At 43.0% G+C, this 12,866-nt stretch overlaps 1 protein-coding gene across 1 annotated transcript; it reads left to right on the top strand.

Annotated features, from left to right (window-relative positions):
* Positions 1-1,988: 1,988 nt before the first annotated feature.
* LOC147882730 (shikimate O-hydroxycinnamoyltransferase-like) lies at positions 1,989-3,487 on the top strand. The gene is made up of 2 exons (XM_087400491.1): positions 1,989-2,494; positions 2,609-3,487. The coding sequence occupies exons 1-2, from the start codon at positions 2,018-2,020 to the stop codon at positions 3,485-3,487; spliced, it is 1,356 nt and encodes a 451-aa protein (XP_087256617.1). The 5' UTR covers positions 1,989-2,017.
* The last annotated feature ends 9,379 nt before the right edge of the window (positions 3,488-12,866 follow it).

The following is a 12,866-nucleotide window of genomic DNA, read 5'->3' as shown; positions in this document are numbered from 1 at the left end:
TATCTAAACCATGATTAAGACTCTATGCATTGTGCTATCATATTTTCATTCCTTTTCTTTATCAAACACTGAAGAAAGGTGTGGAGGTGATTGCATAGTGTTGCAACTGAGCCGAATTTTGGAGTTTACCAAATCATTATTGACTGCAGATTACCACAATATAAGTTAACTGTATTTTTTATTTTATTGTGCCATATGTGTGTGGAAATGCCCTAACTATTGCTGCGAATTGGTCCAAATTAAACCATCTTGAAAAACAATCTAAATGAAGAAGAAAATAAAAATATATTAAAGAGCACGTGTTATTGGAAACATGGGACCATGTAATTCTATGAAGGTAATGCTCAAAGTCAGCATTGCATGCCACTAGTGTATATAAGTGACATGCATGTCACTAGTGCATTGTAGTGACAACCTTCTTCAGTGTATTGTTGAAAATATTAAATAGTGTGTTATTGGAAAGATGGCACCATGGACGTATGTAATTCCATGTAGGTTTTGGTCAAAGTCTAACGAAGCAAGAAACTCAAAACTTTTAAATAGTATGATATTGGAAAGATGGCCCCATGGAGACATGTAATTCCACATAGGTCTTTGTCAGCGTCACTATTACATGTCACTAATGCATTCTAGTGATGACCTTCTTGAGTGTGATATTGAAACAAGTGAAAAAAGATAAATGACACATGTCATTCAATAGGCCTACCCAAAATAAATGGGGAGGCAAAGGGGGGGGGGCTAGGGACGAGTGGTGGAGTGAGGGAAGTTAAGAGAGAGAGAAAGAGAGAGACTAGTGGTGGAGAGAGGGAAGTTAAGATAGAGAATGGGGAGGCGAAGGGTGGGTGGGCTACGAATGAGTGGTAGAGTGAGGGAAGCTGAGAGAGAGAGAGAGAGAGAGAGAGAAACCCAAAATCGTTAGTTGTGCATAATTGCCCCATTTATTGGGCTGACACCTTTAACAAAGGCCAATGAGAAAAATCTAGAATTTATGAGATTAAAAAACTCCCCTATTTTAGCTTTGCCAAAGTAGAACCATTGCTAAGGCTACCCTGTAAGGGTAGGCCAATAATAAAATGTGTGTTATTGGAAAGATGGCACCAAGGATGCATGAAGTGCCATGTAGATCTTGGTCAAAGTCACTATTGCATGTCACTTAGAGTGTATACAAGTGGTATGTATTCTACTAGTGCATTCTAGTTGTTGAAATTAGCACACCAAGATGTCTAGAGGGGTCTACATCTATTTCACATTGATGGGTGGAAATGGATATTGGATAGAGACCTAGGGGTGGTCATACGTCATTGCAAGGGTGGATCACTATAGCCTTCATTTTATAATGTTGATAGCCAATACCACTTTGTGTTGGCTCTTATCTTCTTAGTATGGTCTTTCATCTCTCTCCTCCATGTGAGCTTTCCTCCTTCCATTGTGCACTCCATCTTTAATGACACTAGTGACCACCTTCTTTAGTACAAAGAGCAAGATGCCTATTTTCGACCTGTAGAAATGTGCACGTATTAATGGGAATGTGATACATGTAAAAGCTCTCTTGGTATTGACCTAAATTTTTTGGAGGTGCGATATCTACTTGAGTGAAGATGAGACAAGGCTTCCTTCACTCTTCCACGTGATGTAAAAAACCTTAAATTAAATATGTCCATGAAATGGGCCCCTAAGTTATGAAACATTTGCAAGTGGACCTTCAAGTTTAGCTCCCTTGAAACCATTCGTGGAGGGTGTCTCTAAAAAAGACATTATAAAATATGATAGAGTTCAAATGAAACTACAACTCAACTATCATTTTTTATTTTAAAAAAAGAAATAGGATATGTTAATCTCCTTTATGAAAATCATTAAGACGGGGTGTTGACGTAAGCACATGAGCCTTGAGAATGTAACGAACTAATACACGGATATCATGCCTAAGAGGCCAAACAAAGTCTTTTTTGGGTTGTGAGATTGGTGGACGAGAAAATTCAACATGCAGAGAGGGAGCCACTGAGCCATCCAATTAGTAATGACCCAAGTGAAGCGAACTGAGCATTTGGGTATGGATTCCATGGCCTCGCCCTCAGTAAACCTTGCCTCCTCCTTCTCCCTCATCACCCCCGCCACCCCCACTCCTCCTCACAGGATGTTCCTCCCTGTCGTCGACGTCATCTGGCGTTGGTTCCCCTACGTCAAACGCCTCCTCTTCTTTAAGCTCCACCCCTCCCTCCCCTACGACGCCGCCCTCTCCCTCCTCAAATCCAGCCTTTCGCTCGCTTTGGTCCCCTTCTACCCTTTCGCTGGCCGCCTCTTCGAGCAGGAGAATGGTAGGCTCGCGCTCGATTGCAATGATGCTGGTGTTGAATTCTGGGAGGCTTCTCTGGATGTGCAGTTCTCCACTCTAGAAGACGATGCCTTTCAATATCAAACTTTCTTCCGGCAGTTGGTTCCTTTGGGAGATCTTGAAAGGTGGGATCACCCTGATCTACCCCTCCTCTCGGTGCAGGTACCAACGTTCTTCCAGACATCGTCCTCTGAGCTCAGCTTGTGATCGACCTGATTAGAGTTTCTTGTTTCAACGTGATGTTTTGGATATCTTAACATTCTTATGGAATCTTAGGTTACAAAGTTCCCCAACGACGCAGGGATTGCTGTTGGAGTTGCGCAAAGTCATGCTGTCGCTGATGGCCATTCCTTCTGGCATTTCATGAAGGCGTGGGGAGAGTGTGCCCGAGGGCTACCTATTTCCATGCCCCCGCTTCATATGCGTACGGAGTTGGGTCCGGAGAAGCTGATACTTCCTACGCCTCAGAAAGGCGTTCGATCCGTCACAGCGGGCGGAAGATTCGATCTAGGCCTCAAGGAAAAGTTGTCTATACGAGCCTTCCACTTCAGTGGAGATACGATCCGAAGACTGAAAAACGAAGCTTCGGAAGACCGGGAATCGCCGCTGTGCACATCCTATGAGGCACTGTGCGCCCATGTTTGGAAACATGTCACAGCAGCCCGTGCAGTGAGCGACGCAACCCCAGTGGGATTTTTCGTGGCAGCCAATTTCCGGAGTCGACTGCGGCCGGCGCTCCCGCCGGCCTTCTTTGGGAACGTGATAGCAAGAAAGCTACTAACGCTAACAGCGGGGAAACTGCGAAGCGAGAGCCTGTCAACGACGGCGAAGCGGATTCACGAGGTGATAAGGTCAATGGACGACGAGTATTTTAGAAGGACGTGGGGCGAGGTGGAGGTGAGCGATCCAAAGCTGATAGCCAGCGGGAGGGAGGAGGGGATGGAGATACTGGGTGTGGCGAGCTCTCCTCAATTTCCTGTGTACGAGGTGGAGTTCGTGTGGGGAAAGCCGCTTTGTGTTCGATATGCGACAATCGACGAAAATGGAGTCATGGTGTTGTTCTCGGGAGCAGAGGGAGATGGAAGCGTGGATGCTACCTTGTCTCTTCCCCATGCTTGCATGGAGAGACTTATTCACGATGAGTGCTTTCCATAGTTATTATCCTTCACCAGTAGCACGACCCCTCTCCGAGGGTGAAAGACTTGCCTCCGGCAAGTCTCAATGTTGGGATGTTAGGTTCCCTTTAATTTCAAGAGATACAATTCTAAATTTTATTTATAAATGTTTGAATGCCTCTTAGAAATATTTCAAATTAAGCCTTGGCATTGCTTTTTGTTGAGAAAAACGTTTTTTTTGGCATTTCATACATCTCTCTCTCTCTCTCTCCCCCTCAAAATGAAAACTAATAGCTCTATGCATATGTATATATGTGTATATTCACACATATACATTTTCCTATCACATGTGCATACATGCTCAAGAATATGTATGCTCGTGTGAGTGTACATGTGTGTGCTTGTATCTATACACATGTATATGTGTAATTAATAGCATTCTACATTGAGACAATCTTGTGCATTAATCTCTTGTGTAACATGATTACTAAGAGCTCAGCTGCTTTACCAGCTGGCTATGGCCTCCAGCGTCGAATTCCAATCAATGTGTAATCGAAAACCACCACATTGCTTCATGGGTTAGCACCTGTTGGGAAATGGACTAACCCTAGTGGGTGCCCCATTGTGTGGTTGAAATGGTTAATTGAGTAATTGGGTTTCTTGGGCCCTTGAGATGCTACTGGACACGTGTATTGTGGTCTAAAAACGAATCCCATAAGCAATAGTGGGGTGGTGAGGACCTTGGATATATTAAGGAGTCAGAGCCCTCTCTCACATCCTGTCGGCCTTTTTGGGAGTGGGGCAGGGCTTTAACATGGCTATGGGGCTTATAGGCTTAGGACCCTCCGTATCCGGTGTCCTCCACAATTGACACATGGCATCCTTTGCGGCTTTACATGGTAGCAAAGTGAACGTCAATTTGCAGACATTGCGAGTCTGGATTGCTGGCTAGCTATTGCATATCAACACATGGTGGGAGCTTAGCTCTAGGCGGATTTTGAACTATCACATAGTGTCGTGATTCGTGGTAGAATTAAGTGCGGCTTTCTTGTTAGTGCCAGATGCTCTGCACTGGTAGTTGGCTCCGCGTTTAGATTGGCATGGACTTTGAGTCATTGCGTCTTTGGTTTGTTGCCATGCATTTGTCTCGCATCGTCAATTTGTGGTGGGCTACTCTTTTCTTTGACTAAGCTCACCTTTCAAGGTGCTTAGCCCGTCAAGGGTGTTGGAAATGGGCTAACCCCCTTGGGTGCCCCCTTGTGTGGTTGAAATGGTTAATTGAGTAATTGGGTTTCTTGGGCCCTTGAGGTGTTGCTGGACACGTGTATTGTGGTCTAAAAGCTAATCCCATAAGCAATAGAGGTATGGTGAGGGCCTTGGATATAGTAAGGATTGAGCGCCCTCTCTCACATCTTGCTGGCCTTTTTAGGAGTGGGAAAGGGCTTTGACACGGCTCTAGGGTGGGGGCTTGGGACCCCCCGTACCCGATGTCCTCCACAGATGACACATGGTGTCCTTTGCGGCTCCACAACCTGTAGCTGTAGTGCCTATGCAATACATACTCAATCCCTTACTCTTCTAAAAAATGATGTCAATTAAATGACCCTAGAGTAGAGAGTGTTGGCTTGCCTCTAGACCCAGTGCAAGATTTTTGAACTGCACCCGTGAAAGAGTAGCAATGCTTTGAAAAGAGATAGCTTTGGTGATTGCTTGCCAACCACATCATGCACATGTAAATTCCTCTAGCCACAAAGATGGGATCTAATAATATGAATCCACTTTCTCATTGAAGTATGAGTTTGCACCTACCGTGTGCAAAAAGTCCTTCCAAAGAACTTCCAATGGCTCATGGTCAAGTCCTTCAAATGAATTAAACACGATTCAAGTGGTCCCACCCAGCCTTGAATAAGCGTCAAGAAAGATCATTCAGGTTGTATAATTGAAAGAATGTCTTCACTCATGAAGCCTTAGAGGTGTACTATGGGGCTCCAAGTGTGGCATCTAAGCAGAGCAATGAAAAATGATTAGCATCACAATGACAATCATGAATTGATACGTGAGCAATGAAAAATGATAAGCATCACAATGACAATCATGAAGTGATACGTGATCGCTACCTTGTCGGAAAGACATCCTTGACGTAATCTCCATGATAGAAGCAAGGGTATTAATCAAGAGAAGAGGTCTAGAAAGTGCATCTCTCATAAGCACATTTCACTACGTTATCTGCTTGTTTATTTGTTCGTCATACGCTTTTAACTACAAAATTCATACGTCAGACTGTACCTGAGAGCTCGCTTCAAATTTAAACCAAAACCAAATAATAATATTGCTCAGAGATCGATCTGCGAGTAGCATTCATACCATTTTTACTACGTTTGAAAGCTCCAATTTCAATCACTCAATTCCCCTCCAGTACTTCCCGTCACTCATGAAATGTTGAACCATACTATCAATTTACAAAACGTAGGATTTTGCAGGTCTCCATAGTTTTGGCTCCGAACTGCATGTATTTGTACCAATTTGCAACCTTCTGATGTTCCTTCTTGCCAAACTTGCTCAAGAGATGATCCAATGTTTGCAGTGTTCCTTGGCACTTCGTCATTAGCAGCGCCTTGAGACGCAGTTTCTTACCATTGCTGCTGAGATCCCTCCACATTCTATAGTGTTGTGGTCGTTGTCCTCCGTCGTCGGCGTGAATCATTTTTTATTTGGCATTCCCAAGTGGCCTTGCAACCTCTCAGCTATTCTAGTGGACAACAAATCGTCTGCCATTCATCTTCTTTTTCCCGATGGACGTGAATCGTTTCCCTTTGTCCCTAATTCATTCCGTCGAATCTTCTTCCTATGGCAAAAAACTCAGAATCCTAAGAACTTTGCAGTAGCGTCAAAGAAAACTAAGAATCCTTGGAACTCTGCAACTGGTTCTTGAAAAATACTAAGAAACCTGAGAAGTGCATCCACCAAAGAACTGCTGAGCAGGCACGACTTGTCACCCTCCAACAACTTCCTCAGCTTACCGAAAGGGCAAAAGTCCATTTGAATCATTGCGGTGGAGAGTTGCGCAAGGCCATATAGTAGAGGGGATGTCTGCCCCCTATCACAAGGCTCTTGAAGCATTGCATAATGGTTTACGACGCTGCATCGTTGTGCGGGAGTGCATGACGCAAGAATTGGAACAAATTTCCTTGATCGAACAAAACAAATGCACAAATGGGACGATCCAAGTTTGTTTGATGGTGGGGAAATCCGTGTCGAACCGTTCACAGAGAGATGGAAACCTGCTATGGATTGGCCTTCCAGGGTTAGGGCTAATGAAGACAAAAATGTAGTCCATGCTTCTTCCCAAACACACGCAAAGTGATGATGGGTGAGTCTGTAACCACACGCTCTCCCTCATCGCAACAAAGGGAGCAAGAAAGGTTAGAGAGGTCGTTACAGTGGAGGTAGCAAAGGGGTTCTTGGTGAGGAGCAGTCCTCGTGGCGGAGGTGGAGTAGGGAATAGGGGTCAAGGGAGACGCATTTGAAGCCATCAAGAGTTCTAATGCAAAGAGGATGAAGAAGGAGCTATGATGAGCGATGGTGAGGTGGTGGTATGGAAATCTGGCAATGAAGAGTCGGCTGCATGGTAGCTTCACCAAGAAAGTTGCAGGTGCTATGGACTTTCTTGCGTGGTTGTGCTGGTAGAATTTTGCATCGAGAGAATCCATGGATGGATCATGGGCAGTTAACCAAGACTATAATGAACCGTTCACAAGAAGCTGCCAATAACTGCTCTGTCATTTTGTTTTGCCATCAACAACAAATCCACATGACCCATCCTTTCCTCTCAAGAAGTGCCACATGGAGCCATTTCTCCTTGGCTATAATCACTCCACGTGGCTAGCCCTTTGATTGACAACTGAAACTCTCAAAATAAGGAAGATAAGATGCTAGTCCCGACTCCCAAATGTGTTCATTTTGACCTTCATGTTAGGGAGTGCTATTTTCGAGCCTTCATCAAGTTTGTGAATAAGATTGCTTAGGGAAAAGCATATTATATTAAACCATAAGCACTAAAAATAAGACTAGAGGGTGCTCTATATAAGTAGATATGTAATATTTTCAATATACTAGGAGAAGCTTTTGAATAAGATCGCTGAGATGAAGGGTATGTCATAGTAAATTAAACCATAAACACTAAATAAGACCAGGGGTAGGAGATACCAATATACTAGGAGATACCAAAGGGGATGTCATAGTAAATTAAACCATGAGCACTAAATAAGACTAGGGGGGCTCTATATACATAAGGTATGTAAGCTTTCGAATACACTAGGAGATAGTGTACACATCCACTTGTGCACTCTTATTCATGCCATTGAACTTTAAGCATAATGAGAGGACCTTGACTACATGTTATAACGACATGTCATAGGACCACATGTGGTGTGATGGAGGTTATTAGTTGGATGGCATCCCGTCATATTGCTTGTGGCTCTAGATCTCCATTCTCATGCTCATTTGATCAATGTTACTCCTTAGAGAGCAAAGTTACACTAACACAAATACTATTAAAAAATGACCTAGTAAGTAGACAAAAGAGCTTAGTCTACAGGGATTCCTAAATGAAATAAAGCCCAAAAAATGTATTGTAGCACACAAGCAAACTCACAAGCAAATGACCAAACTACCACACAATCAATTCATTCATACTCAAGCTATCATGCAATCTTCCTTGGACTAAGCCACAAACACGCTTGTTTCTTCCCTAAGTTTGCATCATGGAAGATGAGTGCTTTCTTTCCTTTCCATAGTCAATAATCCTTCATACCAGTCCCAAAGATGCTCATCTTCACCCTCAAGGTTTTATTAGCATGACTCCTTAGAAGGAGTGCTATAGTGGAGACTTGGATTCTCCTTTTGTGAATATGTTTGCTAAAATAAATTAAACTATAAACTCTAAATAACACTACAAGGTGCTTATGTGTAAGGTGTGTAAGGTTTCCACCAATATACTGGTTTAAGCAGCTTAATAAACCTCGAGGGTAGGATTAGCAAGGGAAGGAAAGAAGTTAGGTGTGAGGGGCTGGTAAGTTTGCCGCACTCCGCCATGCTTCACAACTGCCTTTTTTTCATACTCATCGTCCTCCTCAAAACAAAGAATATTGTCCTCAATTATTGTGTATGGCCTTGTGTTTTCTAATAGGTGCTCAAATCCGTCGAACCCATCATGTGAGCTTACAAATGACAAAAAGCAAAAGGTCTCAAACAAATCCTTTTGTGCGCTCTCCATAATTCATGGATAACACCCACAAACCTTCTATGCCAAAATCAAGCCTCTACCATTGATTCCTTTAGATTTACTATCTCTCCTGTTGTCAAAAATGATAGCAATACATACCGTGATGGAGTGGCGATAGTCTCCATCAAATCACATAGCAACTTCTTGAAGTAAACCTTATCCCAACACATGCCTTTGGCAAACTTCTGAGGTGTTAAGCACACACAAGCTGATTGGAAGCCATCCCTTGGAGTGACATGTTAGAAAGTCCTCCCCCTCCATCTCCATGTTCACCTGAATAGCTATCCAAGGAAAACAAGATTGCGAGGCAGACTTGTTGCGCTCTCTTGAACCAATCACCCAATCAACATAGATTGACGTCGCTTCTAAGAAATTAGGTGTGGCCTTGCCAACTTGCAACTTCTCTCTGACCCATGACTCACATGAACCCTTGAAGCTCTAATAAACAATTGAATCAATTTTGAAGTAAGTTGTAAGGGCGTTCCATGTTTGATGCTGGGGCGAAGGGTGGTGTAAGTTGAAATCCTTAATGAGCACTTGTTTTAGTGCTCTATCTCATGCTTAATTTCAATCACTCATTGAGACATTCCAATGGATTATCTTTGCTTCAATTGACCAAGACAATTTCTCTAGACTCAATCTCTGCTTGAAGTGCACGTACATGGTTATCTTGTAATCCTAGCAGACACTTCCTGTATGTTATTATGGGATTTTAACCCTCAAGATCACCCTGCTTCACCAAGGTTAAAATCCTAATCCATTGTTTGTAGATTTCATCATCGTATGTGACCATGTGTGTGTCCTTGGTAGCAAAGTTCGTGCCCATTGATATGCTTGTGACTCCTACAAAATTCTAAAAAAACCAAAAGCATCTTGGACATTCTTCTAATCCAAGTCATGTAATAGAGAGAAGAATGGCACTAGTGCCATTCTCCCATTACCATGTCAAAAACATGACTTGGTAACGAGGAGAATGGCACTAGTGCCATTCTCACAATAGGGATTTAATGGTGGGTGCTAACTCACCAAGATCAAAGGTAAGCTCTTATTATGTATGTATGGTACAAAGGGGTATAGACTGGGCCATTGGCCTTTACCCCAACAACCTCCCACTTAAAGGCCAATGCGCCTTTAAGGGAGAAGATGGGCATCCTAGTGTCATTCGACATCCATCAACACTCTGCAATATGCAAACCGCTCTGAGGAAAGACTCTTTGTAAGAAGATCTGTAGGGCTTTCATCTGTGTGAACCTTGACAAGCTAAATGCGCTTCTCCTAAATCACCTCTCTGATGAAGTGATACTTTACATCAATATGCTTTGTCTTCGCATGGCAGATAGGATTTCGTGCCAATTGGATGGCACTCTGACTATCACAGTGCAAAAGTGGAACCTCTTTTGCAATGCTCAAGTCTCCCACTAGACGAGTAAGCCATACATCTTCCTTGCATGCCTCAGTGGCTGCAACATACTCTGCCTCAATGGTAGACAAAGCCGTACATGGCTGCAAACGAGAGACCCATGAAACTGCACCTCCAGTGAATGAGAAAACATATCCTATAGTAGACCTCCTGGTGTCTACATTCCCTACAAAATCAGCATCGGCATATCCAACAATAGATGTGTCCTTCCTCCCAAAGAAAATGCACGTTCTTTGTACCATTCAAGTATCTCATGATACCTTTCACTACCTCCCAATGCTTCTTGCCAGGATTTGCTATATACCTGCTAACAGCTCCCACTCTGCAAAAGCAATATCTAGACGTGTAGCAATCATGGCATACATCAAGCTTCCTACTGTGGATGCATAAGGTATCTTTGCCATTTCAACCCGCTAACTTAGGGTTGTTGTCTACTTGGTTGAGTTTCACATATGGAGGCAACGGGGTACTTATGGACTTCCCCCTCTCCATATTGAAATGCTTAAGTACCTTGCTAATGTACTCTTTCTATGACAAATGAAGGAGTTTCTTATTCCTATCCCGAACAATCCTCATGCCAAGTATGTGACTGGCATCACCCAGATCCTTCATGTCAAAGGTCTCATGCAACCTTTTCTTCAAGGCATCCACATCCAAAGTAGATTTCCCAGCAATAAGCATGTCATTAATATATAAAATCAAAATAAGAAGGTTGCCATCTGATGCCTTCTTCGTGTAGAGGCAATGATCTATCTCACTCCGTGTGTACCCTTGGGATTGCATAAATGCATCAAACTTATGGTACCACTCCCTAGGAGCCTGCTTTAGCCCATAAAGACTTTTTGAAGCTTGCATACCATCCAATCTTTGCCCTGCACAACAAACCCCTCTAGCTACTGCATATAGATGTTCTCATGAAGATCTCCATGTAGAAAAGCTATTTTTACATCCATTTGGACAAGCTCCATGTCCTCTCTAGCAACCAATGCAAGCACTATACAAAGGGTAGTCATCTTTACCACTGGGGAAAAGATCTCATCAAAGTCAATGTACCCTTCTCTTGCTTAAAACCCTTGGCTACCAACCTTCCCTTATACTTAGGCAATGCATCTGCTGGAGACATCTTCAACTTGTAAACCCATTTGCATGGCAATGCATGCTTTCCTTTGGGCAAATAAACCAAATCCCAAGTAGCATTCTTCATCAAAGAATCCATCTCTGACTGCATAGCCTTCTCCCACTTATGCTTGTTATCCCTAGACATAGCATCCTCAAAGCATGAAGGCTCACCACAATTTGTCAACATGACATAATCTAGAGACTCTAGTGGAACATCCCAACACTTGCTTACCATGAGCATCTTGCTGTCCCAACTGATTTTCCTGCATAACTTGAGGTTGTCCACCTAGATGTGGCTCTTCCACCTCACAATCTATGGGTTGTCCATGCCTTGCATCATGTGGAACAGGCTATGCATGCCTCTCATATGGTGGTTGTCCATCCTCCTGAAACACCACTCTGCGTATCTCAATAGTCTTCTCTGGCTTCTTGTGCATCTTCTCCTCATCAAAGATAATATCATGGCTACATACTATCTTCCTGGCCTCTGGATCCCACAATCGGTATCCCATCTCGCCTAAATCACCATATCCAAGAAAGATGCACTTCCTTGTTGACTTTGGATCAAGCTTGCTGCATTTTTCCTTAGGGATATGAACATAAGCTTCACATCCAAATACATGAAGATGCCCATAAGATGGTGGGTTACCTGACCAAACCTCTTTTGGCACTTTCCCATCTAGTGCCTTGCTAGGCAATCTATTGATGATAAGATGTACTGCTATCTTGATAGGCTCAGCCCAAAAGCCATGAGGTAGACCGACATTAGAAAGCATGCTTATATTTCTTCTTGAATAGTTCTATTCATCTTCTCAGCAACCCCTCTGAGAAGGATTCTTAGGAGTAGTAAACTCCCGCTTGATGCCACATAGCTCACAAAAATTCTAAAATGCATGAAAGGTATACTCTCCTCCATTATCAGTGCGCAAGAATTTGAACTTCTTTCTCGACTGATTTTCAGCAAATGCTAAGAGCTTTTGAAATGCATCAAAGACATCACTCTTCTTCTGAAGAGGATAGGCCCACACTTTCTGTGTAGCATCATCAATGAAAGTAGCAAAGTAAGAAGCACCACCCAATGAGACAGTAGGCATAGGTCCACACACATCACTGTGAACCAACTCTAATGGTTCAAGCCTCTTCTTGCCCAAAGATTTTTTATGTGAAGACCGTGTTTGCTTCCCATACATGCAATGCTCACACATGCTAAAATCTGAAAAATTAAACATGGGAACATATTGCAAACCAAAAAGTATCTTCATTCCTGTCATGCTCATGTGTCCCAACTGACAATGCCACAAAGAGACGGATGGCTGCTTGGTCACATTGATTACATTATCTCTTATGCCTTACATATGCATTGAGTATAGTGTTCCAACCTCTAGCAATCACAAGGGACCCTTTGCTAATTTTCCATGTATTGTTGCCAAAAAACACATGATAACCATCATCATCAAGCTGTCCCGTACTTATCAAGCTCTTTTTCAGATTTGGAACATGCCTAACATTCTTGAGTACAAATGTAGAACCATTAGGAAGAGACAAGTGGATATCTCCCACTCCAACAATGTCACATGGATAATCATTTCCAAGTCT

Source organism: Dipteris shenzhenensis, chromosome 29 (assembly GCF_047967505.1).
Source record: "Dipteris shenzhenensis isolate YYH24624 ecotype China chromosome 29, Dip_SZ_1.0, whole genome shotgun sequence".
In the NCBI taxonomy this organism is placed as follows: Eukaryota; Viridiplantae; Streptophyta; class Polypodiopsida; order Gleicheniales; family Dipteridaceae; genus Dipteris; species Dipteris shenzhenensis.
This window is presented reverse-complemented; position numbering and strand designations above follow the sequence as displayed.